At 60.4% G+C, this 23945-nt stretch overlaps 1 protein-coding gene across 1 annotated transcript; it reads right to left on the bottom strand.

Moving 5' to 3' along the window:
- Positions 1-1258: 1258 nt before the first annotated feature.
- LOC116581460 (mastin-like) lies at positions 1259-19268 on the bottom strand. The gene is made up of 4 exons (XM_032328636.1): positions 19119-19268; positions 18450-18518; positions 17839-17966; positions 1259-1650 (listed from the first exon to the last, which is right to left on the bottom strand). The coding sequence occupies exons 1-4, from the start codon at positions 19266-19268 to the stop codon at positions 1485-1487; spliced, it is 513 nt and encodes a 170-aa protein (XP_032184527.1). The 3' UTR covers positions 1259-1484.
- Between the last annotated feature and the right edge of the window lie 4677 nt (positions 19269-23945).

Raw genomic sequence — 23945 nt, 5'->3', positions numbered from 1 at the left:
CTCCCCAGCCCCAGGGCCTTTGCACGGGAGCCTTTATCAGGTGACTCAAGCTCGCACTTACGTGGTTTAAAAACCCAACCAGAAAATTTCTCTGGTGTTTGTGATAAAAATCGTAATTTGTTTCTTGGTTACAGATGTGTTGTTCTTCTGAACAGAAGACGCAGATGTCTGGAAGGTCACGGCCAAGAAGTAAAACCACCCCAGATCCTACCAGTCGTGCTGGCTGCCGAGAACCCAGCCTCTCCCCTGTCGTCGAAGGTCAGGAATGTCCTGCATTGGCCCCTCGGCCCCTCGGCATGTCCCCACGGCAGGCCGGCAGATCCCCACGACCTGAGTCCAGGAGTTCCCGGGCGCTGACCGATCTCACCACCCCAGGCTCAGATTCATCTCACAAGAGTTAGTGGACACATCCGCACGGCTCGCTCCCCCACTGAGGGAGACCTACAGCTGCTCCTGTTTCCATCTGGGCACACACTCGTAATTCACTTGTCCCTGCACCTGTGTGGAAAAGCTTTCTAGTTCTGCTCGATGCCTAGAGCCGTGAACGTCACAGGACGGGGCCCCATGGGGCTCAGGCCACTAGTTCCTCAGGACCGTGGGCAAGGCTGGGGAAGGTGTGACCCTGGCACGGCTCCCAACACCCCGCCAAGGTGAGTGCCCAGAAACTTCTCTGTCGTGGCCGTGGGGCCCGCTCCGGGACAGCCCAGGAAAACACACCCACGTTCTGGCCTCCTCTTGCCCCCTGCTCCCCGGGGCCGGAGCATCAGCCTTGTTGGCTCCCTGATCCCAGCTGCCTGTGGGCATTTCTTCCCGCGGAGCCCAGCGTCTGGAACTCAGAGCCAACCTGAGAGGGCACCCTGGGAGGGTCAGGGAAGGCTCTCACCCAACAAGCAGACATCTCCCGGGATGCATCACATCCAGGTCATGTTTGCATGCTGACTGGCTAATTCAGAGAACAGGCCTTGCAAGAGAAGTTGGACGGACAGACGGATGGGTGGGTGAGTAGACCGAATCCTGGGACTCAGATCAGTCCCTTTTGGGACCACCCACAGTACCAGATGCTGACCTCCGGGGCAGGACAGAGCTAGGGTCTGTGACCCCCGAGTGGAGCTGCACTGAGAGCCTTGCTGTCCCTTTCCAAGTCTGGAAGGACACCGCCCCAGGGCAGCCCTCTGCACATCGGGGCTGGGGGACATACTCCCTTGGAAAGCCACGTTGCCCATGGTCAGCCTGTCCCACAAAGACTCTGACCACACTCCAGTCATTAAGCTCTTTAATCGGACAGAGACAGCAGGATGAGGCGCCCTCACCACAGTGGCCTTTCACCCCACTCCCCAGCATCTCCCTGCTCCATCCGCCGGCCGTCTGGGAAGCTGTGGACACGGAGAAGAGCAGACGAGAAGGTGGGGCCCAGGCCAGGGCCAGGGGCCAGGGTTGAAGCAGCAGGTGCCAGGAGGAGGCAGGAGCCGCTGCCCCAGGCCGGGTCAGGGGCCGCTCTGGATCTGCCACGTGATCCACGGCTGGTAGGTGTGGACGCGAGCATAGACCCCGGGGATGTTGCGCAGGCCACAGCCGTAGCCCCAGCTGACCACGCCCACCAAGTACCAGCCGTGCTTCAGCTTGCAGACTAGGGGCCCCCCCGGAGTCACCCTGCGGGAGGAGAGGGAGGGCTGAGTGGTCCCCCCGCCCCCACCCCCAGAAGGTCGAAAGCGCCAGCCACAGCATCTGAGGGGGAGAGGGCAGGGAGGGACAGCTGGGACTCAGGCCCCGGGCTCAGGAACGGAGAGGGCCAGGAGCCTCTGAAGGCTTCTGGAAGGGGCAACAGCCTTACCTTGCCAGACTCCGACGGCCTCTGCTCTGGGGGCCTCCTGAGCCCCTTTATCTCTTGGCCACAGGAAGTAAGCAGGCAGCTGGGTCAGCCATCCCCTTGGAGGGGAGGGTGGGGAAGAAGGGCGGGCCCAGCCTGGGTGCTTCCCCACCTACCGCCCGCCCCCAAACCCCCCTTTTCAGCCACTGCAGACACATCATCTTCCCCTGTGTTGGCCTGACCTGTCGGGGCAGGTGCAATGTCCTATGGGGTCTGCTGGGGCCTCCCCACCTGGGGAGAGTCTCCAGCCCCGTGCCCCTACCCTGAGTGGGCCAACCAGCCTCCGGCTGCAGCCCCCAGGCCCCCACACCCCGTACCCTGCCAGGCCCTCCCTCTCTCCCATGTCAGGAGCAGATTGTGTGTCACCTATCCCAAGAGCGACTCAGGAAGGTGACGCCCGAGCCCCGTTCAGAGCCTCCTGTCCCTGAGCTCCAAGCGCGGAACAGCGCCTGTGGTCAATGGTGACAGTGATTCAGATTGGCTCGGGGCCACTGGGCTTCAGGAACCCGGGGGAAGGTCACTGGGGAGACGGCATACCTCGACCCGGACTCCCCTCCAACGGAGACAGAGGATGAAGGGCCGTGATAGGGGACCCGTGCCGACTGGCCCGGTCCAGCCCTGTTTGTCCAGGGCACGTGGGCACGGGGCAATGAAGAGGACAGAGTGAGCCCAGGAGACCCCACGGAGCATGCGTGCATAGGCCCCTAGTCTTGGAGAGCCCCGCGCCAAACACGGCAGCGTGTGGGCAGGCGGAGGGGGCGAGGTCCTCCTGGAGTCAGTGAGCAGGGTCTAAGCCCTGCACCCCAGCCTTCGAGGGGAGGCTTGGGGTCTCCCAAGGACGCCTGAGACCAACAGCCCATCAGAGAAATCTTTGCGCCCAGCGTCTGGGAAGAAAGATGAGGGAGGACGTGGGTCACTGAGGGAAAACGGCCGTCTAGAGGCATGGAAGGAGGGAGCACGGGGGCCTGGCATCTTCCTGACTCAGAGACAGGCCCGACGGCCAGTTCCTCACACGCTCCGGCCTCTGCCGCCACAGCGTGGGGAGTGACGCCGGGGGCAGGAACAAGCAGCAGTGGCATGGCAACACCCAGGGTGCTTTCTGTGCCAGTGGTGAGGAGGGGGTCCCTTATCTAGAGGACAGCAACCTCAGGCCATCGCCCCCCGGCCACTGGTGCTTCAGCTGTTGAGCAACGGCCCCTGGGGGCAGGACACCTGCTTGCCGTGATAGGGTCGGGACTGGACCACCCGGAGAAGGCGCAGCGATAGCATCAGAGGAAGGATTGGGGGCTGCGCGGCAGGGGGCTTGCAACCGTCAGGACTGTGGCCAGGATGCCTGGTTCAGGGATGTCGTTGGGTCAGGGATGTGGCTGCCCTGGGCTGGTTGCGAAAGCTCTTGGCTGGGCAGAAGACTGGGCAGGGGGTCTCGGCACAGAGCGGAGAGTCGGGGGGTCACAGGAACCTGGAGGGAGGAGCGTCCGTCTCCACATTTCCTTCACGGCCCCCTTGGTGACCCAGTCTTTGGGCACAAACAGAAACCCAACAACAATGAATGGAGGCACACTGGCTTTGGCAGAACTCTCTGGCAATACCTGGAAGGCCCTCCCATGTGTTTCCAGGGAACCCTCACAGAGTCTCCCTGCTGCGGCAGCGGGGGTCAGATCTCTGCATCGCACAGCAAATGCCCGGCGTCTGTGGGGATGTCCCCGACAGGAAGAGGCTTTCCTGGGGCCACTTTGATGGAGCCGTTGAGATGCTCCGAATCCAAGCAGAAGTTTTGGGAGGAACTTAAAATCCACTTTGATATGGCTTTTAAAAACCAGAAACCGTGTTTCCTCCAACATGCATGAAAATACTTTTTTAAAATTATGAAAATAATGTAACTCGGGCTACCAAAAAAAAAAAGTAGAACGTAGAAATTCTCAATAATCTCCCGCCAGCAGTAGCCGCCGTGGCCGCCCACGGTCACTCCCACTCCCAGCCGGCAAGAGGAGCAGGCCGTGATGTCGCCGCGAGCACGTGTTCCCTTCACCGCCCCCCAGAGAAATGCATCATTGGTAATGGCCAGCGTGTTCAGTTGTAGGGCTCTGGGGAACCTTACGGAACCAGCTCCCCACGGACAGACGCTTGCGTCGTTTGCTGTGAAAACAACAATCAGGTAACGTTCTGCACGTGTACTCGTCCCATCTAAATATCAGGTCCAAGACGGTACTCAGGCTGGGACCGCAGGGCCATTGTGATCTGTCCGTGCGTCCCTCTCTCCACCCTTCTGTCCATCCCTCCATCCATCCCTCTCTCCACCCCTCCCTCCTGTCCGTCCCCCGCCAGCCACACTTTAGACGACGCGTCCGTGTCTCCCCTCCATTCAGACTTCACCCACCCTCCAATTCACGTAAATACGGGAAAGACACAGCTCCTGCCCCCATTTCCCAGTCCAAGAAACAGGCTTCACCGGCTGGCAGGGTGGACGGAGGGAGGGCTGGGTCTGGGATTTAAAGCTATGCTTAGGGTGCTGGCGGGCTCAGTGGATTAAACCTCTGCCTTCGGCTCAGGTCATAGTCTCGGGGTCCTGGGATCGAGTCCCACATCAGGCTCTCTGCTCACCAGGGAGTTTGCTTCTTTCTCTCCCTCTACTGTTCCCCCTGCTTGTGTGCTTTCTCAAAGAAATAAATGCATCTTTAAAAAAACAAACAAACAGAGCAATGCTTAGTAATTAAAAGAGGAAAACAGTTTCTGCGTCACTACTTGGAGCTCCAAGTTGGCTACGCTGACGTGAGCTCGTGAGCTCTGTATTCAGTCGCCTAGGGAGCCGAGTCCGCGCGGAGGAGCTTCCCTGCCAGCCCCCCGCAGCACCTGGTGTCCAGAGCTGGCGGGAAGTGGCCGTAGATCTCCAGGGGCAGTGGCCGATGTAGGGATCCGAGAGGCTCCCTCCTGTGTGGAACCGGGGGACCACGCAGCCCAGCGGCCGCACACGCGTGAGGTCCCGTGGTCCGCGGCCCCGGTGCCTCCTGCCAGCGACACACGGCAGCCAGTGCTGGGACTCGCGCCGCCTGCGTTCCCCGCACCCACCCCTGTTCCAGAAGTTCCAGCTTCCCAAACCCACCCTCTTCTTCCTCTTCACACGTCCCGGCCTGTCTTGGCTGTCTGCTCCCTCCTGGCTCTGAGGACAAGCTCTTCACCCTCTGTGAAAACCATGGTGACACATTCGCCAAAACCCAATGACTCGTTGGTTAACGGAGGGGTTCATGCCCCCCCGCTGCTGCTTCATCCAGACACATGGGACTTTCCCCTGCGTGTCCGGGCTGCCTCCCGTGACCTTCCTTCCACACTCCAGCTCCCCACCGAAGTCTTACCCAGCCATCGCTGGATTTGTCCCCATGGGCCCTACAACAGGACAGCTGTCCTGAGGCTCATCTTCGTACAAATGGCACTTTCCCCTCTGTGTCCAGAAAGAGGGACGTGGCCGAGGTGGGGACGCGTGTGGCACATCCGACGGGCTTCCTCCGGTTAGTTCTGGTCACGCGCAGACTCTCCGGACGCGGACAGGGCTTATCTGTTTTTTACTGTGTTTTCATCGGGGGTCCCGGAGTCCAAATGAGACCCAGGCCGGAGAGGGGACAAGGAAGGGGACTCGGGTCTTGCGCCAATGTCTTCCGCCTCCATGGGCTTTCCTTTGTGCTGTCCGCCCCCCGTCTCCTGCTTCGAGGTTTGTCACGCCATCTCTCCTCCTTTCCTTGTCACCCCGCTGGCGAGTACAGACCCGACCTCCCCGCCTCACTGTTGGTTGGCTTTATGGGGTTGTGTGGCCTTCTACGCTGCATTTCAAGCCCTTGCGATGCATCTCCCTCCCCTCCAGACCCTGGGATCCAGGAAGCCAACGTGTACTCCACTGTACGCGGGGACGTGCCACCCGGTGACTCTGGTGGGATGAATGAGATCCCAAGGGCGGCTCCGCTGTCTGTAAACTACAAACACTCTCACTTGGTGACAGGGTGCTCAGCGGGTGGTGGCCCGGAGCCAGGAAAGATGGGGAGCCAGGAAGGGTGGTGGCCTGGGGCCGGGCCGGATGGGACAGCGGGTGGTGGCCAGAGGCTGAGGGAGAGTCTCGGATCACTTCATCCACCTCTGCTCCCCCTGCCCGAGCCCGAGCCTTCGCAGCACGGCCAGCACTCTAGGATTCCAAACAGGTGAGCACCCCCAGCCCCGCCTGCCACTCTGCAGCCGCAGCCCCTCGAAGACCACTCTGACCACCAACCTGTTCATAAGGTTTAATGAGACAAGCACACCTGCCGACACCACCCACCCTCGGGGCCTCCACCGCACCTCTCCCCACGGGGATGGGAGGATGGGGCCACAGGAGGGGCAGGAGAGGGCAGGGCTGAAGTACAGGGAAGGGAGGGGAGCAGTGTGGGATGTTAGCTCGGCTCGGGGCTGTGATGTGGCAGAAGTGCGGTCCTCCGCTGACCCACAGCCTGGCCCTGAGTGGGGACATGATGCCAAGTTCCTGCTGAGACCAGAGTGGCGGTTGGAGCCTCGGCCTCACCCCAGCCCTGTCCGTCCCCCGGCTGGGCCCAGAGCAGCTCCTGGGAGAGACACAACGGACCAGCTGGATGACCTGTCCAGACAGGCCCGTCTCAGCCTGAGCCACCACGGAAATCTGGAGACATTCTGGGTGCCAGACGGTGGGGTCCTTCCCACGTGGTGACTGGGGACACCAGTAAGCACCCTGCGTTGCACAGGGCAACCCGCAATGGAAGGTCATCTGGCTTCGTGTCCAGTGCCCAGGCTGAAATGTCCCTGGGCCAGGCGTGGCCATTCTGGTGACGGCAGACCTCGGCATCTCGAGAAACCCACTCTCCACGCGGCGAGGCCTAAAGGGCAGAAACCACAGCCCATCCCAGCCGCCCAGAGCCCGGGCCTGTTCACGCACCAGAGCAGAGATTCCCTCCTGGGGGCCTGGATGCCCTTCTTGCTGTGTACCCGACAGTGACCACAGGCAAGGAGGGTGTCCGCCGTCTTGCGGGATCTCAGACCACTGGGAACTGCATCTCCCAAAGACAGCCCCCAGCGCCCCTGCCTGCCTCACTGTCCCCGTGACGTCAGGAGGCTGTGGCCCAGGGAGGGAGGTGAACACACCTCTCTAGAACCAGTCTCACTTCCCATGGGGAGTGCAATGTGTGTGCGCAGGCGTGAGTGTGAAAATGTACAATGGAGAGCATCGTGTGTGTGAGTGTGTGCGAGGGTGCGTGAGTGTGCATGTTTGGGTCTGTGCATGTATGTGCAAGCGTGAGTGCGTGAGCACGTGCGAGTATGTGAGTGTGCCAGCGAGGGCAGCTCCCCCTGCGCAGGCCAGGCTGCGGTCCCAGAGGTCCTCATGTGGGCACGGGGTCCCTTGAGGGAGGAGGCAGGTGGGGAGGCTGTGCCCTGTCACCCACGGTGTGCCAGTCCTGCCCCCTTCCTGCCCTAGAGGAGACTCAGGAGACACATGCAGACAAGGAGCCTGGAGCGTGGCCCTTGGCCACCCCTCCGGCCAGCGACGCAGGAGAAAGTGGTGCGGGAGCGTGCAGGGCACTGGCCAGGGTGCACAACACGCCCAGGCGCTCCACTCCAGACCTCCTGCCCTCACCCGCCCGGAGAGCAGACCCCCCAGGGCGTCTGGAAAAGGCCAGCGCGGTGGCCCGTCAGGACAAGGCCAAGTCTGTGCAGAGAGCAGGACGCAGGAACGCCGTTCATCGGGAGTGCCATGGGCCATAGTTGCTAGATGTGGGACCTGTGGTGTTCTGGGCACCTCGACCCCTGGAGAGGCAGGAGGAGCCCCAGGCCCAGGTGACTTCAAGGTCTGGGGCAGCCTGAGCCCGTCCTGTGCTTATGGGAAGGGAGTGGCCTGCATTCCTCCTCCTCTTTACTCAGTGCCGACCTGGAGTCGTGTGAGGTCCGGGTCACGGGGGCATTTCTGCTGGGACAGGCTGGGGAGGCTGGCGGGCTCCGTGTCCCACAGGACGTCCTCCGGGAGGAGAAGCGTCAGTAAGCCTGGAGGAGATACAGGGTGGTGGGCCGAGCCGTGCCCGCTTCCCGACCCCGGCACCTGTGAACATGACCTTACTGGGGAACAGGGTCTTTGCAGATGGGAGTGAGCTGGGATCTCTGGAGGAGGTGGTCTGGGATTCAGGGCGGACCGACATCCAGTGACAGGCGGCCTTAAAGGACAAAATAGGGGGGTTGAGACGGGGAGATGCAGGACAGGACCCGGACCGAGCCGCACAGCCACGAGCCCCAGACGCTCAGGGCTTGGCGGGCCAGAGCCTGCAGGGCCAGCCTCCAGCCCCAGGCTCTCCCGGACGCGCAATGGCATCGGGCCTGAGCGGCCCCGCGAGGGGCGCGGGCGCAGGAGCAGAGACGCCGACCTGGCAGTGCATGTCCACACGGGGCGGGATTTCCGGCAGGAAAGGGCCAGGGCGGACAGCGGGCAGCGGGTGAGGCCTCTTGCAGGGAGGCGTCCGTGAGCGAGCGGGACGGCCGTGTGCGCACCTCCGGGTCGTCGTGTGCGGGTCCCCACGGGGCGGCCACGGCCTCTTGACCCCCCACCAGCCGGACCCGGACCCAGACCCGGCGGCTGCGGGCAGTGAGCGGGCTGGGCGGCCGTGGAGGAGAGGTCCAGGGCTCTGCTGGGACGGAGGCAGGTGGCGCAGGGACCCTCCGAGCCCCGGGAGCCGGTGACGCACGAGGTACTAACGCAGGCACCTTTATTTTATTTTATTTTATTTTATTTTATTTTATTTTATTTTAGTTATGTTATGTTATGTTATGTTATGTATCTGAGGCAGAGAGACCCGGGGATAAGAACCTGAGCTGAAAGCAGAGGCTGAACCAACTGAGCCCCACAGCGCCCCCACACGAGGAATTTATAACTTTTTAGGGGGGATTGTTGGTCGTCAGCCTGACGCTGGATGAGCCCCGCGGCGCCATGCGGGTTCTGTGTGCAGCCGTGTGCGGGCCGGGCTTGGCCGCCGGCCTCGAACGTGACTCTGAGGCGGTCGGCGGGAGGGGAGACAGAGCAGCTCTGCGCAGGGCATCTGTCTGTCCGGACAGGAAGAGACGCAGCCACCTGCGGCCCCTGGAGCTGGATCTGGGCAACGGGAGGCTCCTCACTCCCCTCCCCCATCTTGGACTATGGGTTCCACAGCCTTTTCACTCCCGGAGCCTGCTGTGAGGACCCAGTCCCGAGGTAGCACCGTGGGGCAGAGAACACCTGCACGGTAACAGAGCCCAGGGCAGGCCTCCCCCGACACCACTTTTTAGGCTTTGGTGGGCAGGTACGGGGATGTAAGTTCCCTTTGCTTAGGAACCCTGCCACCTCCCCACCTGGGGTGGCCGGCTCTTCCTTCAGCCTATGCCTGCCCTCTGCCTGTGTAGCCAGTCTCAGATGACCCCAGGAGGCTCCCGAGGGGCCCACGGGCCAGCGTTGGCCGTCCCTTCCTATCCCACATGGGCTTCCGGGTCCCTCTGCCCTTGGCAGGACCTTGGCGACAGGCTCTGGTGAGACTCCTCCTTATGGAACCTACAAAGCCCCCCTCTGCCCAGGTTTGCTAAGAGTTTTATCATGAACGGTGGTTGAACGTATCAACCCCAAGAATCAAATGCATTCCCCTCATCTGCTGAGATCAGTGCCGGCTCACGCACCCGTCCCCCCCAACCCTCGTTACGTGGCCAGCTGCACCAGTAGAGTTCTCCGGTGTTAAACCACCCTGGTTTAGACCCTCTTCGGTTATACTGTAATGTTTTAAAGACGTTATTGGCGTTGGATTGCTCATGTTCTATGTTGGATCACGAATTGGTGTTCCTTGTTGAACATGGCCTGAAAATGTCCGTTAGTCTGTGTGCCTGGTGCGCTCTCTGGTTTACATGGATCTCACAGGACTCTCCAGGGATTTCCCCCTTCCTTCCATTGCCTGGAAGGGTTTGCATGAAGTGGGGACTGTCTGAGAGTCATTCTCCTGGGGAACCAAGTGAGACAGGGGTGTTCATTTGTATCTTGCGTCCGGGGCAACCGTGAGCTGCCCACACGCCGTTCCTCTGTGGTCGCACATCTGTCCCAGCGTTCTTCCTCCTCTGGCGTCGCCCTGAGCTGTGCCAGCCTCCTTGTTGTCCCTAGCATCTGATACCAAGCTCAGGGATCACAGCGGCCACGCCTGTGTTCACCCCTTCCTGTTCCTGATGTCTGTGTACCTGCTTTGCTGCCTCAGAGCTCCGCCTCCCCCTGAGGGTCAAGGAACTTGACTTGGCTTTGCAGCCCTGTTCTTTCTTTCTTTCTTTCCTTTTTTTTTTTTTTTAAAGACATTATTTGTTTACTTATTTGTCAGAGAGAGAGAGAGCATGAGCAGGGAGGAGGGGCAGAGGCAGAGGGGGAAGCAGGCTCCTCGCTGAGCAGAGAGCCCGATGCGGAGCTCGATCCCAGGACCCTGAGATCATGACCTGAGCCAAGGGCAGAGGCTTAACTGACTGAGCCACCAGGCGCCCAGATGTAAGAATTGTTTGGAAGTGTATTTTTAAGTTTCCAGATGCAGGAGAGTTTGTGTCCATAATCTGAGCTGAGATGAGCGGGTCTGAAGTGGCCTCCCGCTGTCTTTGAATACAAGGTAAGCGACCCTGAGCTCCAGAGAGGAAGGCGAGGTGGGGTTCTGGGGTCCATTGAGGCTGGTGACGGGGGGCGAGGGCAGACATCCCCGGTCAGTAACAAAAGATACAGCCCCAGCAACCCCTCTCAGATGTTCAGAGCCTGTGAACCTGGTGAGCCTGCCCTGCTGCCTGGTGCTTAGCTGGGACCTGTCCCTGCAGATGCGGCATGCGTGACTAGACATTTCCTTTGTCCTGGAGGCAGGACGACTACCCAGGGACGGAGGCCCGGGGAGGGCAGGCCTGGGAGGCTCCTGGTGCAGGGAGCCCCACCTAGGACTGAAACACAGCTCAGGGCCACATCCGCAAGCAGGTGGTGCCTCCTCCAGCCTCCCGGCCCCAGGCCCCTGCCCTGGAGCCAAGGGAAGCAGAGGGAAGTTTCTTCTAGGGAAACTGAATACCCTGGGAGAAACCAACCAAGAAACAACACAAGACCTGGCGGGTGTCCCACGGGGCAGCGGGCTTGCCAGGATGACCATCAGCAGGCGCTGGTGACCTCAGGCGCTTGCCAGTTAAGGCTGCGGACCTGGTAGAGCCTGGCCAGGACAGGCGGCCTGGGTCTCCAAGGGGAGAGACAGTGGAGAGCATGCAGAGCAGGCAGGAGGGAGATGCCAACACAGGACCCAAAGGCAGCTGGGCTGCGGGAATTAATGGTCACAGTGGAGCCCGGGACAGGCCCAGGGTCACAGAGGACACCTCAGTGTCACCTCAGGGTGGAGGGCAGCCATCGTGGCAATGGGTTCCCAGGATAGCAGTAAGCAGAACGCAGTGGCCATCCCCAGAGCCCGTCAGCCGTCACGGTGGAGCCGGCTCGGCCTGGAAGCCAGCCAAGGGCCATTAGACTTGGGAGAGGATGTGTCATAAGGCAGAGGGGACCAAGGGTGGCGGGGATGGGGTCGAACTTCTCAGCGGGCTGCATCCCTGTGAGCAGAAAGGAGGCTGAGCAAGACTGGAGTCCGACTGTCCCTGTGGCCGCATGAAGCCCCAGGCCTGCTGGCGCCAGGAGACAGCCAGCAGAGAGCCACGATGGGGAGGAGGGCCTCCGGGAGACCTCCCCGTGCCCAGTGCCCAGTCCCAGGACCCGGGCCTCAGGGACACACAGTTCCCACAGGTCCGGCCTCCACAGCAACGTTGCCAGAGGGGTCTGGTAGATGAGAGGTGCTGAGCCCAGCATCCTGCCCTCAGTCTTCGCTTGTCGGAGCTTGGCACAGCCCCCAGTTTGATCCTGTCCCCGGACCCCCCGCCCCCCTCACTCTGTGCCTCCACCCCTCTCTCGGCCCTCCCGCCCCCACCCTGCTCATAGCACAGAAATCCTGTCTGGGTGGGTGGGAGAGACTTTCTGGGGAAGAGCGGGGTCCTCCCTGCCTCACTCATGGTGGGAGTGAGAAGGGCCCTTTTGTGCACCCGACCCTCTCCAGCAAGTGCGGTATAAACCGGCCCTTCTGGAGAGCTCAGGGGCCTTCTCAGCCTCCTGTCTGGGAGGGCTATCCCCTCCAGCTGAGGCCGCCCAGCCCTCCCCGTTCCCCCGGCAGCCGCTTGGCCCTGCACCAGATCCCGGGTGGGCACGGACACCCATGCCACATGGTGGTGCCAAACACCCCCAAGCCCCCGGCAAGCAGTCTGAGAGGCAGCACAGTCCAGAAGCATCTTCACAAGGCGGGGTGAGGCTGGGGGTACACAGCCCCACGCACCTGACAAAGCCCTCGAGCGACTTGGAGATGGAGCTCGGGTTAGAGAGAGACACAGACCGGCTAGGAACTCGGGCATTTCACGTCCGGCCCCCTGCTGTGCCCTCTCTCCGCGTGACTCCCAGACCCGGCCTCGCACTGACACACCAGCGCACACCGGTTGCTGGTCTGTGCCAGTGCCTTCGCCCGTGGAGAGCCTGCCTCATCACATCCCCTGAGGGACACGCTATGTCTCCTCGGAGAGCCAGTCGGGCATCCTCTCCTTGGAGCAGCTCTCCTAACGGCCCTGGAAGGCTTGCTCAGGTCCCCAGCAGAGACACCGGATCTACCTCTGTGGCACCACTTTTATGCCACACCCTCCCCTCACTATTTGTTTAAAAGGTGGTGTCCTGCGAGGCTGGAGGACTGAGGGAAGCAGAGGCCATGTTCTCTTCATGTCTGTGTCTTCCAAAGGCAACTCAGGGCCTGTCACATAGCATTCGGGATGGAGGGATGGTTGGTGGATGGATGTGTGGATGGATGAGTGGGTGGATGGTTGCAATTTTGAGATAAGGCTGGCCTTCTAGGGGAGGGTGGGCTGTGAGCAAGGGTCCCTAGAGTGGAGGAGTCACAGAATATCGCCCTCCCTCACGCCACCCCTTCTATCCCCCACCACCCCCCCATTCAGTGCCTGGCCTGGAGCAAAAATTTTTCCAACCCAACTGTCAAAGCAGGTGGACCCGCATCAGGTAGCCGCAGGGTCACAAACCACTCCCCGCCACACCCACACCCAAGAAATCACTGGGCACTTTCTGTCTTGCTTTGCTAACAGTTTAATGAAACAGAACTGAGACGTGGTCCCAGACGTAGGTCTGAGAGGTAGGTCTCTGTTCCTAACCCTCATTCAAAGCAGCTTCCATTTCTCTTCTTCCCAGTGTTGGAGGCAGGAGCAGTCAGTGTCCACCAGGGCAGATGGGACTGAGGGCGCTGTGGGGTGGGCAAGCAGGGAAGAGTCGGGTGTTGGGAGGAGGAGAGCGAGACCGGGGCAGGGGAGGAGCTGTGGGCTCGGGGAGCTGGGCGGGCTCTTCTCCCACACCCGCCTCTGGATCACTTGGCTCTGTCGGCTCTCTGAACTGCAAACGCAGCTGCCCGGTGGACCTTCCTGGGATGGTGGACGGTGTCTCCGTATCCACTGTCCCGTGCTGTCGCTTGTGAGACTGAGGACATGAGTTCTCCCTTACTTCACGCTTGGTTAAGTTGTGTATATGCGGCCCCACATGGGCAGACAATGGTCCAGGCTGTCCTGGGGGGCAGAAGCGAATCTCCATGTTCCTAGAGAAGGACACATCCCGGTGCTGGGTACAGGACCACCTCTTACCTTTCCTTGGTGTCTGGCCCCAGGGGAAACTGAGTTTGATGGCGTAGATGGGGCCATGAGGTAATGAAGCAGCTGACTGTCTGGGGAAGGAGTGCTGGGAGAGGACATTTGTCTCGTTCTTGGGGTTTGGGGGAGAAGGCTGGGGAGGAAGGCTGAGCCACTGGAGGAGCCTAGAACAGTTGCACAGGATGGGGACCTGGGCTGCCTGTAGGCGGCGGGCTGAGGACTGGGACGGTGGTGCTGCGGGAGGGGAGGGGAGGGAGGGCTGTAGCGCTCCGGCAGTCAGGAGAGGGGGCTACACCAGAGCCAGACCCCATGAAAGAGGTGGGACTGGCTTTGGGGGACCTGTGGGCTCTGAAGCCAGGCTCCACAGGGGTCCACGTGGGAGGAGGAGCTGTACCCTCCCATGTATCCTGCAGGCCCCAATTTCCGGGGGCGGGGTGCCCCACGGCCAGAGAAACCAGCTCTGGAGCCAGGAACCAGGGTGAGGAAGGGGCCTCTCCCAGGAACGCTGTGTGAGCCTAAGCCCGTGCCTCAGTTTCCCCATCTTAGCCCCTGGAGGGCACACAGCCTGGGTAAATAGGGACAGGCAAGGGAAGGGAGGGAACCTGTCCCCCTCGGCAGTTTTTACTGGGGAAACACAGGAATAAAGTCTCTCCCCTGAGACCGAGTCCCGAACCACTGGCTTCCCCAGCAACACTCAGAAATGCCCGCTTGCTTCCGGGACGCTGTCCAAGTTTAAACAAGAGCTTTTTCAGATGCATCCCAAAGCCCAGATGGGGCAGGCGGACTGCTACTGGGCATCTGTGACCTGAGCATGTTCCCCTACTCCCCCATCCAGAACTGAGGCCATTGGCCATGTGGTCCCCACACACCCCACCCATGTCCCCTTCCTTGTCCATCCTTCAGGTTCCCTCGCCTTACTGTGGACCCCAAAGGTCCCCCAGCCAGTCACCCAGCACTTCATTCCGGGGCTGAGCACCAGGGAACTGGGAGAAAGGGTGACAGACTCACGAGCCTGGGGAGTGTCCCCAGGGCCTCCAGTCTCAGCAGGACGATGTCCGCATCCCCCCGCGGCCGACAGGCTCACATTGAATTTGGGGTGACAGATGATCTCGGCCACTCTGTGCAGCTGGTCGTGGTCGTAGAGACTCAGCTGCCCGACCTGGACCCTGTTTTCTGTGGCTCCAGTGCAGCCCTGGGAGAGGACCAGGAGCTGTTCCAGGAGCCCGAGTGGGGGAAGCACTTGTCCCCCAGCCCCCAGCAGCAGGAGGGCCTCTGGGGCTCCGAGCCTGAAGGTTCCCCCGGACACCTTCCGACCCGCATGAATCCTGGATCTCCTGTCCCAGCCCAGGACACTGTCCCCTCCCATTGCATTGTCCCTCAGCTCGCTCCCCTCCCCCCGCCCCCCAGAGGAGCAGGCACGTGAATCACTCACGGTGCGGTGCAGCGCAGCGGGCGGCGGTCAGCACCCACTGGGGGTGGCTGAGGGAACCCCCACAGATGTGCTGCCACTGGGCGCGCTCGGCGTTGAGCAGCCTCAGGGTCACCTGCCACAGCCCCTTCCCGGCAGGGACGTCATCGATGCCCGCCAGCTCAGTCCCCAGGCCAGGGTCTGGGGACACGCAGGGAGGAGCCCTCAAGGACCCAGGTGCCCCTGCCTGGCACTTGGCACAGCCTCCCACACTCAATCACTCCCTCAGCCGTCCTCACCTGGGGGTCCCCACCCTGTCCCGCCCAGGTCAGCACAGGCTGAGATCACCCGCGGGACTCAGGGCAGCAGGGGTATTGCTCCACACTAGGCCTCACCTGGGGTCGTGAGCTTCGAGCCCCCCAGGCTGGGGAGGGTCAGGTCCCACAACATCTGCAAGGGGAGAAGGAAAGTCTGGAGTCGGGAGACCAGGGCCAGGACCCCTCTGGACAGGGAACGGAGAAGGCAAGAATCTGAGTGGGTCCTTACTACGCCAGGTCCTCTGCCTTCTGCCCCTGGGGCCTCTGAGCCCCTTTCTTCTCCCTGTCCAGGAAGTGGTGTGGTGAGAGGTGGGGGGCTCTGGGGCAGGGCTTCCCCTGTGCAAGGGGTCACAGCATCAGCATTTGCGGAGAACACACCGTGGCTGGCCCGGGCTTGGGTGCCAGGGATACAGGGGACAAAGTGGACATATGTCCGTCCTGGGGGGATCAGGGACCTCCGTGGCAATGAGGGCAGTGAGGACAGGAGGTGCCCACGGTCAGGAGAGGCCTGTCCTAGGAGCCTGGTCAGCGGTCAGACCTGAAGGATAAGGGCAGAGCTGGGTTCCTGTGTCCACACCCACCTGTGGACCCACCTGGGAAAGAGGGCAGCCCTGGTGGGACCGCCAACTCCCCCAGGTGGCCCCACCAGAGTCCCAGGAGCTTGATCTGCGCTGGTGAGGGCTGGAGCTCAGGGACCTCTGCGGGGACCCCACATGGAGCCCTCCTCCCTCCTCCTGGGGCTGGACACCCCCTTGGCCAGTGTGGGAGAAGGCTTCCCAGGTGGAGTGCTAGGATCTGAGGTTGTTGACATGCGGAAGGGTCCCATCATCACCACCCCAGCTGGGTCCCTGCTGGGTACAGAAGCCCGCAAGGTCAGGGATGAAGGGGCAGGGGCCGCTTGCAGGCACCAGAACTGTCCCACCACACTGTCCCCCTGGCACCTGCACAGCTGCCACTGACCCCCGCTGGCCCCCACAGCCAACCTCCCACCTCGTCGGCTCCCAGCACCCCTGCCCCCTTCCCCTGCTCAGCCAGCTCGTGTGGCGCGCCCACACAGAGGAGATGGGAAACCAGCCCCACCAGGACCTCTGAGGAGGGGTTTCCCAAGCTTGGGAGAAGCTGGACAATGGGCCTCCGTCTGGTGGCCACACTGCAGACCTGGGGGCTGCCGCTTTTCAGACCCCCACGTCCCCTGTGCAGGAGGGGAGCCCAGAAGGCCCCGGTGCCTTTGCAGACACGCAGGTCTCGGCAGCTTCTCCAGGCGCTTGGGTCCTGGTTTATCGGCTACGAGGGAATCAGGAACGTGAGAGCTGTGGCCTCTTTTAAAATGTTTTCTTTTTAGTGTTTAGTTGTTGTTGTTGTTGTTAAGTTGGGGGTGGGGAGTTGGGGGTTGGAGGGAAGGAGCCAAGCTGAGATTTCTGGGAGCTGAGCCATCGAGCAGGGCAGAGCAGCCCCTCGGCCCCGACAATGGCCTTGTGCACTATGGGTCCGGTCGTTCTAGACTGTGCTGGAGAGCTGCATGGGAGGCAGACCTGGCTGTCATGTCACAGAGCCCCTAGGAAATGCAGAGGTGCCAAAGGGGACCCCCGTTTTCCTGGTGAACTTGTCCTCGGGGCAGATGCCACCCCCCACAGGAGGACCTTAGGGGGCCAAGGCATACAGGACACATTTCAGAATAAACCAGCCTTGTCAGATGGGACTTTGAACACCCAGGAAAGGAGCCTGTGAAAGGGAGGGAATGGTCTGTGGCACCAGCCGGCCACACTGTCCAGGAGAGGAGGGGGCTTGCGGGACAGTGGGAGGAGGACCCCAGGGGCATCCCCCCAGATCCCACACCTCAGCCGTGGCTTCAGAGGGACCAGAGGGAAGCAGGCAGGAAGGAGAGGAGGGAGTCTGGGGCAGAGAACCACAGCCCATCTCAGCGGACATCCTTCTGGGAAGAGAAGCACAGAAACCTGCCCTGGACCCCTTCCCTCTCCGCTCTGCCTGGCCTGGAGATGCCAGCGTCAGGGACCCCCAATAGCCAGGTCTGGTCGGCCAACCCCCTACACCCCTAGATGCAGGAGAGTCAAGCACGCACAGCCTTGGAGGGTTTTCCTGCCATGTTTAATAAGAACCTAATTCCAGCAGGATTCCTGGGCTTTCCCCACCCTGTACTCCCCGCTGAAGCCTCGCCCCTGCTCCCTTGCCCTCCGCAGGGAAAACAGGGTGCAGAGATGAGGAGGAGGGGGTGTCGGTCCCTTCTAGGGTCCCAGAAACAGAAGGACATGCTGGCAGATCGAGGACACGTCGCTCATGACGCGGGTGTACACCCCAGGGAAGTCGCGGTCGCCACACCTGTAGCCCCAGCTCACGAGACCCCCCTGGACCCAGGTGCAGTTCCACAGGACCCCCAGGGTCCAGCTCTGGGGATAGAAGCCGCTGAGCAAGAGCGTCCCACGTCCCCATGGTGAAGGGACTGGTAGGTCCCACAGTCCCCGCTAGAAGGGGACCAAGCACGCGCCTGGGGCAGCCTGGGACCTCACCTGGCAGGAGTCCCGGCCCTCGCTCCAGGCACACAGCATGTCACCCTTGATGATCTGATCGTTGGGTCCGGAGAGTTCTGGGAGCGGTGATCACACTCCCTGTTCCTCACGATGGGAACCTCCACTTCCTGTAGGTGGTGGGGGGCAGCGGCTCTGTGGGGGGTGCTGCGTGAGAACGGGGGTTCCTCGCCTTCCCATCTCACACGTACTCCTACTTTGTGCTGGGACCCCCGCCCCGGTCCATCAGTGGGGGCAGGGGACATCCCCGCGGCCAGCCCTGACCTGGGGTCCAGCACCAGACCTAGTGCTATTTCCCCACGTCGGCCGTGCTTGGGGTTGGGCTGCGGCACCGCAAGGTCGGATGCCCATCTGGCTCCAGGACGTGGACTCGCTCGCCAGCGTCCGGGCTTCCATGCCAGTGTCCACAGTAGGACCCACAGCCTCCCCAGGAAAATTCTGCCTCAGCCACTGAGGAGCTGGGATCTTGGTGGGTCACCCACACTCCACGAGCCTGGGTTTCTTCCCCCATGACTCAAGGGCCCCCGTCTGCCCTCTGACTGTGGTGGCCAGAGTCCGGGTGGGATGTGGTGGGGGGACACCAGGTTGACAACCTCAGAGAGAGCCAGGGGGTCCTCCAGTCCCAGCAGAGCGATGTCCACGCAGACAGGCTCTCGTTGAACCTGGGGTGACAGATGATCTCAGCCACTTTGTACAGCTGGTCATGGTCGTAGAGTCTCAGCTGCCCGACCGGGACCCTGAAGGCACCAGCCTCCAGGTTCTTCCTGGGGAAGCAGAGAGCCGGGCTTCTCAGGGCAAGCTGGGGGCTCTCAGAGCTGGGGGGCCCCAGGAAGCCCGTCTCTCACGGGGGGACCCTGCACATGCACACGCATCTGTGCACACCTCCAGCCACGGGGATGGAGAAGGCAGGACTCTTGGCTCCGGGCAATGGGCAGCAGACAGCACCCACTGGGGGTGGCTGAGGGACCCCCTGCAGATGTGCTGCCACAGGCTGTGCCTCAGGTTGTAGAAGCTCAGGCTGACCGGCCACGGGTCCGGCCACGGGTCCTGCCACATCGCAGCCCCCACGATGCCCCCCAGCTCACGCCCCAGGCTGGAGTGTGCAGAAACAAGTGGTGGGGCCATCAGGGACCCAGATCATGACCTTCCCAGAGCTCAGGAAGGGACAAGGCAAGCTTTTCCCTAAGGGAATGGGGACCGTCCCTGTTCCTCCTGGTTGAGTCCCAGGAGCCCTGAGCATATTGGAGGGGATCGGGACTCACCAGGGGTCCGGGCACAGAGCCCCCCAGCCAGGGGATGGTCAGAAACAGCCACCACAGCATCTGCAGGGCGCCCGGCGGGGGAGAGCTCAGGTCCAGTACCAGCTTTCTCCGTGACGGTTCCTTCCGGGGCCATCCCTCCAGGGCCCCCATTCATCCTAACAATACAGGAAGTGGCTGTGGCAGGCTAGGCTTCTCCGGGGCTGCAGCCCAACAGGTCTTCTTCCATGGGGCCGGTGGTGACAGGGCACAGGGCTGGACCCTGGGTGGGTGGAGGAGAAAACCTCCCGGGGCCACCCTGTGACAGTGGGTCCCATCACAAAGGACACGGTCATGACCTTGATGTCTGCAAAGAGTGAGAATTTGGTGGGAAGACCCCCCTCCCCACCGTCTGCTGCCTGAGGGAGTGCTTCAGGCTGAGACGGAGAACTTGAAGCCATTCTGCCCTCTGCTTGGTGATGCCCCGTGGCCCACAGTCCTGCTTCCTCCGTCCCAGTCAGTCGGGGCAGTGGGGGTGGGGTGCCCTGAGCAGACAAGCACACTCCACGCCTGGCTTCCCTTCGGACGTCAAGGCTAAGCTGGGATATTTCCGGACGGAGATGGGTAGGATTCCCGGAGTCCCTCTCAGTGGCAACCGTTCTGCTCTGTCTGGGACTCACAGAGGGCACCCAAGACGGGCTCGAACGTTCTACCAAGTTGTGCTTTGTCTTTCTTTCATGGAGAGTGTCTTGGCTTCCCATGCTCGCCCAAAAGAGGGGAAGTGAGGGGGTGCCCAGGGCCTGGGGTCCTCGGCCTTCCAGGAAACTTGCCTGAGGTCCTCTGGGAGACCCGCGCTCCAGGGGCCTCAGCCACTCCCTGAGGCCCCCACAGTGTCGCGAGAAGAGATTAGGCAACGGGGCAGTGATGCCCCCCAGGCCCCCGGCCCAGCCAGAGCCATGGAGCCTCCTGCCCCAGGGAGGACCGAGAGATGCCGGGATGCCCACACAGCCCAGAAGAAGGGGTGAGAACCCCAGTCCCAACCTCAGGGCGGAGACAGGATCCCCATTCTTCTCTGCTCATGCTAGCTTTCGACAAGTAGGGTCAGAGCATGCAGCATGGTGTGGGGCGCTGGGGGGCCCCCGGGCAGGGCAGGGAGGGCACTGGGGTGATGGGCCCACTCCCGTCTTCTGTCAGGCCCTGGCTCTCCGCTCCCTTCAGCAGGGGCCCCCAGAACAGGGCAGGAGGCTCCAAAAGCCTTGGGCCTATGGCCTGCAGGTGCCCAGAGTGGGGGTGCTATGGGGGGGCCTGGCACAGGTGCAGCCAGATGGAGAGCCTAGAAATGCAAACAGGGTCTTCCCTCAGAATGGGGGCATCTCTGGAGGAGCCCCCTAGAAAGCCCCAGTTTGAGCCCCAGGGACACACTGGGAATATGGAAACGCACAGCCCTCGAGGAGGCCGTGATCCTGGGCGTGGGTGGTCAGCCCTGGCACACTCCTGTCCTCTCCGAGAGGCCGCAGGAGGCCCAGGGCCGTGCGTGGGTGGGCAGGCCAGCACAGAGACCGATGCACGCGTGTACGCACGCCATTCTGGTGTCATTCAAGGTGAACACAAGTCATTGAGAACCCAGCAAGCCCCCCTTTAGAAGCCACAGGACTATATCCTCAGGAAAGGTCCCAGGCATAGCAGAGCTTTGCCTCCCTTTGAAACAGTTTAGATAAAACTCTTAAAGGAAAATGTTGCAAGAGAGATATCCAGCAAAAGAAACCAAGTATCATCACAAAGGTTACTGTTATCTTTTTTTTTTTAAAGATATATCAAAGTCAAAGAGAAGATAGAGCCAGGGAAACCCAGGTCCAACCATCCAGATGATACCAACCTGGCGACAGAATTAGGAAAGTCAGACTAGGAGGCTGGAGGCGCGGACGCGGTCTTCCCTTCCTGTGGACACCTGTTCTAGAAAGGGAGAAAAAATGAAAAAAAAGAAACAGGGATAGTTGAACAATATAAAATAATAAATCGAGGCGGTAGGAATCAGGCTGAGAATATTGGCGATTGCAATAAACCCAGAGCAAGTGAACTTACCGGTGAAGACGTCAGTAATGAAGGTGGATGTACACCGCTTGCAAGACAGAACCGAAAGCTGAAGGGAAGAAGGTAGAAAGAGATACTGCAGGCAAGTGCCAGGAAAAAGATAGCATGATTCATTAAAAAGCTTTTTTGATAAGTTGGATTTTGTCAAAATTCAGAACATGCTCATCCAAAAACACTCCAAGGAAACGGGAGAGCACGGAAGTTGCAGGCGGGGAGAAAACATTTGCAGAAGATAAAATACTTGTACCCAGAACGCGTAAGGGGTTGTCCACACCATAATGAGGAAGCAGAAAGCCAAGTAAAGAAATCCTGAAAAGATGGGAACACTCCCCAGAAGGAACCACACACCGGCAGACGGGCGTGGGAGAAAGTGCCGGCCGTCGTTTGGCATTAGGAAGAGGCAGAGTAAGACCAATGCACAGCTGTGAACGCGGGATCAGGGCAGGATTGGGGAAAAAAAATGCGGGAAGCCGAAGGCCGGGGAGGGCTAAGTGTCACGGACCACACCGGGAGCCAGGACAGCGGATCCGCTTCCAGCCAGACTGTGGGAGACCCGAGTCGGGCCGACAGTCTGCAGCAGGGTGGGGGTGGGTCGTGTATAAACCAAGACAAAACAAAACAGTAAAACTGTAGGCCAGTGAAGGCGACAGCGACGTGGTCTGTGAGGGCCAAGTGCCAGTGCCGTGTGGTCCCATGAGTGGGACCTTCTGGAAAAGATAGAATTACAGGCGGAAAACACATCATGAGCCACCAGAGGCTGCGGGACAGGGGGCTCAGGCACGAGGGGGCACAGGGGGTCTGGAGTGGGGGGACTGATCCCTGACTGCGCACGTTTGTCACAACTCAGGTCCACACGCTCAAGCAGCTGGATTTTCCCTCCTAAACCTGGAATGTGACCCTAGAGTGGGAGCCCGGAAGTAATAGGTATGGAAATCATCATTAAAGTGGGACCGTTGTAGCTATTTTGTTAAAAAGGAAAAAAGGCACCAGACACGGATATTTTAAAGATGGGTTCTGTCAAAATTTTTAGCCATTTGTCAGCCTGGTTTGAAACAAGATCTTCTCTCCCAAAAGAGGAAAAGAGTGAAACCCACACACCTTGTCCTAAGACGCCACTGTGAGGCTAGCGTCACCCCCAGACCATTCATTCTAAGAAAGGACAATGGAGGGGCACCTGGACGGCTCCTTCGGTTAAGCGTTTGGCTCTTGATCTCCACTCAGGTCTTGATCTCAGGGTCGTGAGTTCAAGCCCCGCGGGGAGACGCCACCCCAAGTGGATCATGATTCGACGTATCTTCTATGAAATTAAAAAAAAAAAAATCAGCCAAGAGGGACTATGACCTTCACTTTTATTTAATATTGCATTGAAGTTGTAGCTAATGTAACGAGAAATGGAAAAGAAAAAAAAAAAGCCCGGCATTCTCACGTACCACCAGTAAAGCCCTGGCCATTCCAGTGAGGAGATGCCACTTCCACATCGGTACGAGTCTGTCTGCTCAAAGGGGTACAAGAATCCAAGAAAGGAAATTATGAAAATTATTAGGATCTTTTTTCCTAATTTTTTTTATCATGGTAAAATACACATACATATATCTTAGGAGCACCTGGGTGGCTTGGACGGTGAAGGGTTCGACTTGATCTCGGCTCAGGTCACGATCCCAGGGTCCTGGGATCAAGCCCCGTGTGGGGCGCCGAGCTCAGTCGGGGGTCTGCTTGGGATTCTCTCTCTGCCCTTCCCCCCGCCCTCTCTCTCTCTCAAATAAGTAAATAAATGTGTGTGTGTGTGTGTGTGTGTGTGTGTATATATCTTAGACATTTTAAGTGCACAGTTCTGTGGCATTTAATTCATTCATAATGTACAGCCGGACCCACCATCCACTTCCAGAACTTTCTCATCTCGCAGAACTGAAGCTGTGTCCACATTACACAGCGCCCCTCCACCGGCGCCCGGTTTGTGCCATCTGCTCTCCGTGTCTGTGGATTTGATGACTCCAGGGACCTCAGAGAAGCGGGAAAGTGAAACATCTGTAACTTTATGGCTGCATCTGCTTCATTTCGTGTTGAAATTAGAACAGGCACATCCTCCAGGTTCATCGTGCTGGAACAGGTGTCAGAACCCCCTTCCCCAAGAAGCATCCCTGTCCCCTACGTGGATGGAACGCGTCGTGCGTACCGTTCCCCTGGCAGTGGGCACTCCGCTCGCTCCCACCTTTCAGCACCCGCGGACGGTGCTGCTACGAAAGTGGGGCAGCTCCTGGGATAGACTTTTGAGGAGACCTAAACCGAAGGGGGCTCTGCTGTGGCTGGAAGGACGGCGTGTCACGAAAACGTTAGTGCCTCTAGAGTCTACGCGATTCCGATGCCAATCCCAAGGGGGCCTTTTGATGGACTTTGGTGAGATTTCCGAGAAGTACTACCGAATGCTCCGGGGCTACCAGTCACCTGGACAGTGGGAGGGAGGGGGAGAGCGGGAGGGAGGGACACCCTTACTGCACACGGTGGGGCCAAGCTTCCTTCCGCGTCAGCCCGTCACACTGACTCTGGGTGTGGTGTCCGTGCTGGGCCGAGCCTCACGGGGATCACCTGCTGGGTTCAAAGTTGGCATCACCACTGTGAAGCCGAGCACACCGTTGTATCCCTCTGAGTGCCAGTTTCCCCACTGGAGACCTGGCAGATCTCCTGGGCTGCAGCTGGTGGACGCTGCTGAGTTTCTCTCCCTCTCCTGGGACCAGGGCTGATTACTGGTCCGTCAGTCAATCA

Source organism: Mustela erminea, chromosome 20 (assembly GCF_009829155.1).
Source record: "Mustela erminea isolate mMusErm1 chromosome 20, mMusErm1.Pri, whole genome shotgun sequence".
Lineage (NCBI taxonomy): Eukaryota > Metazoa > Chordata > Mammalia > Carnivora > Mustelidae > Mustela > Mustela erminea.
This window is presented reverse-complemented; position numbering and strand designations above follow the sequence as displayed.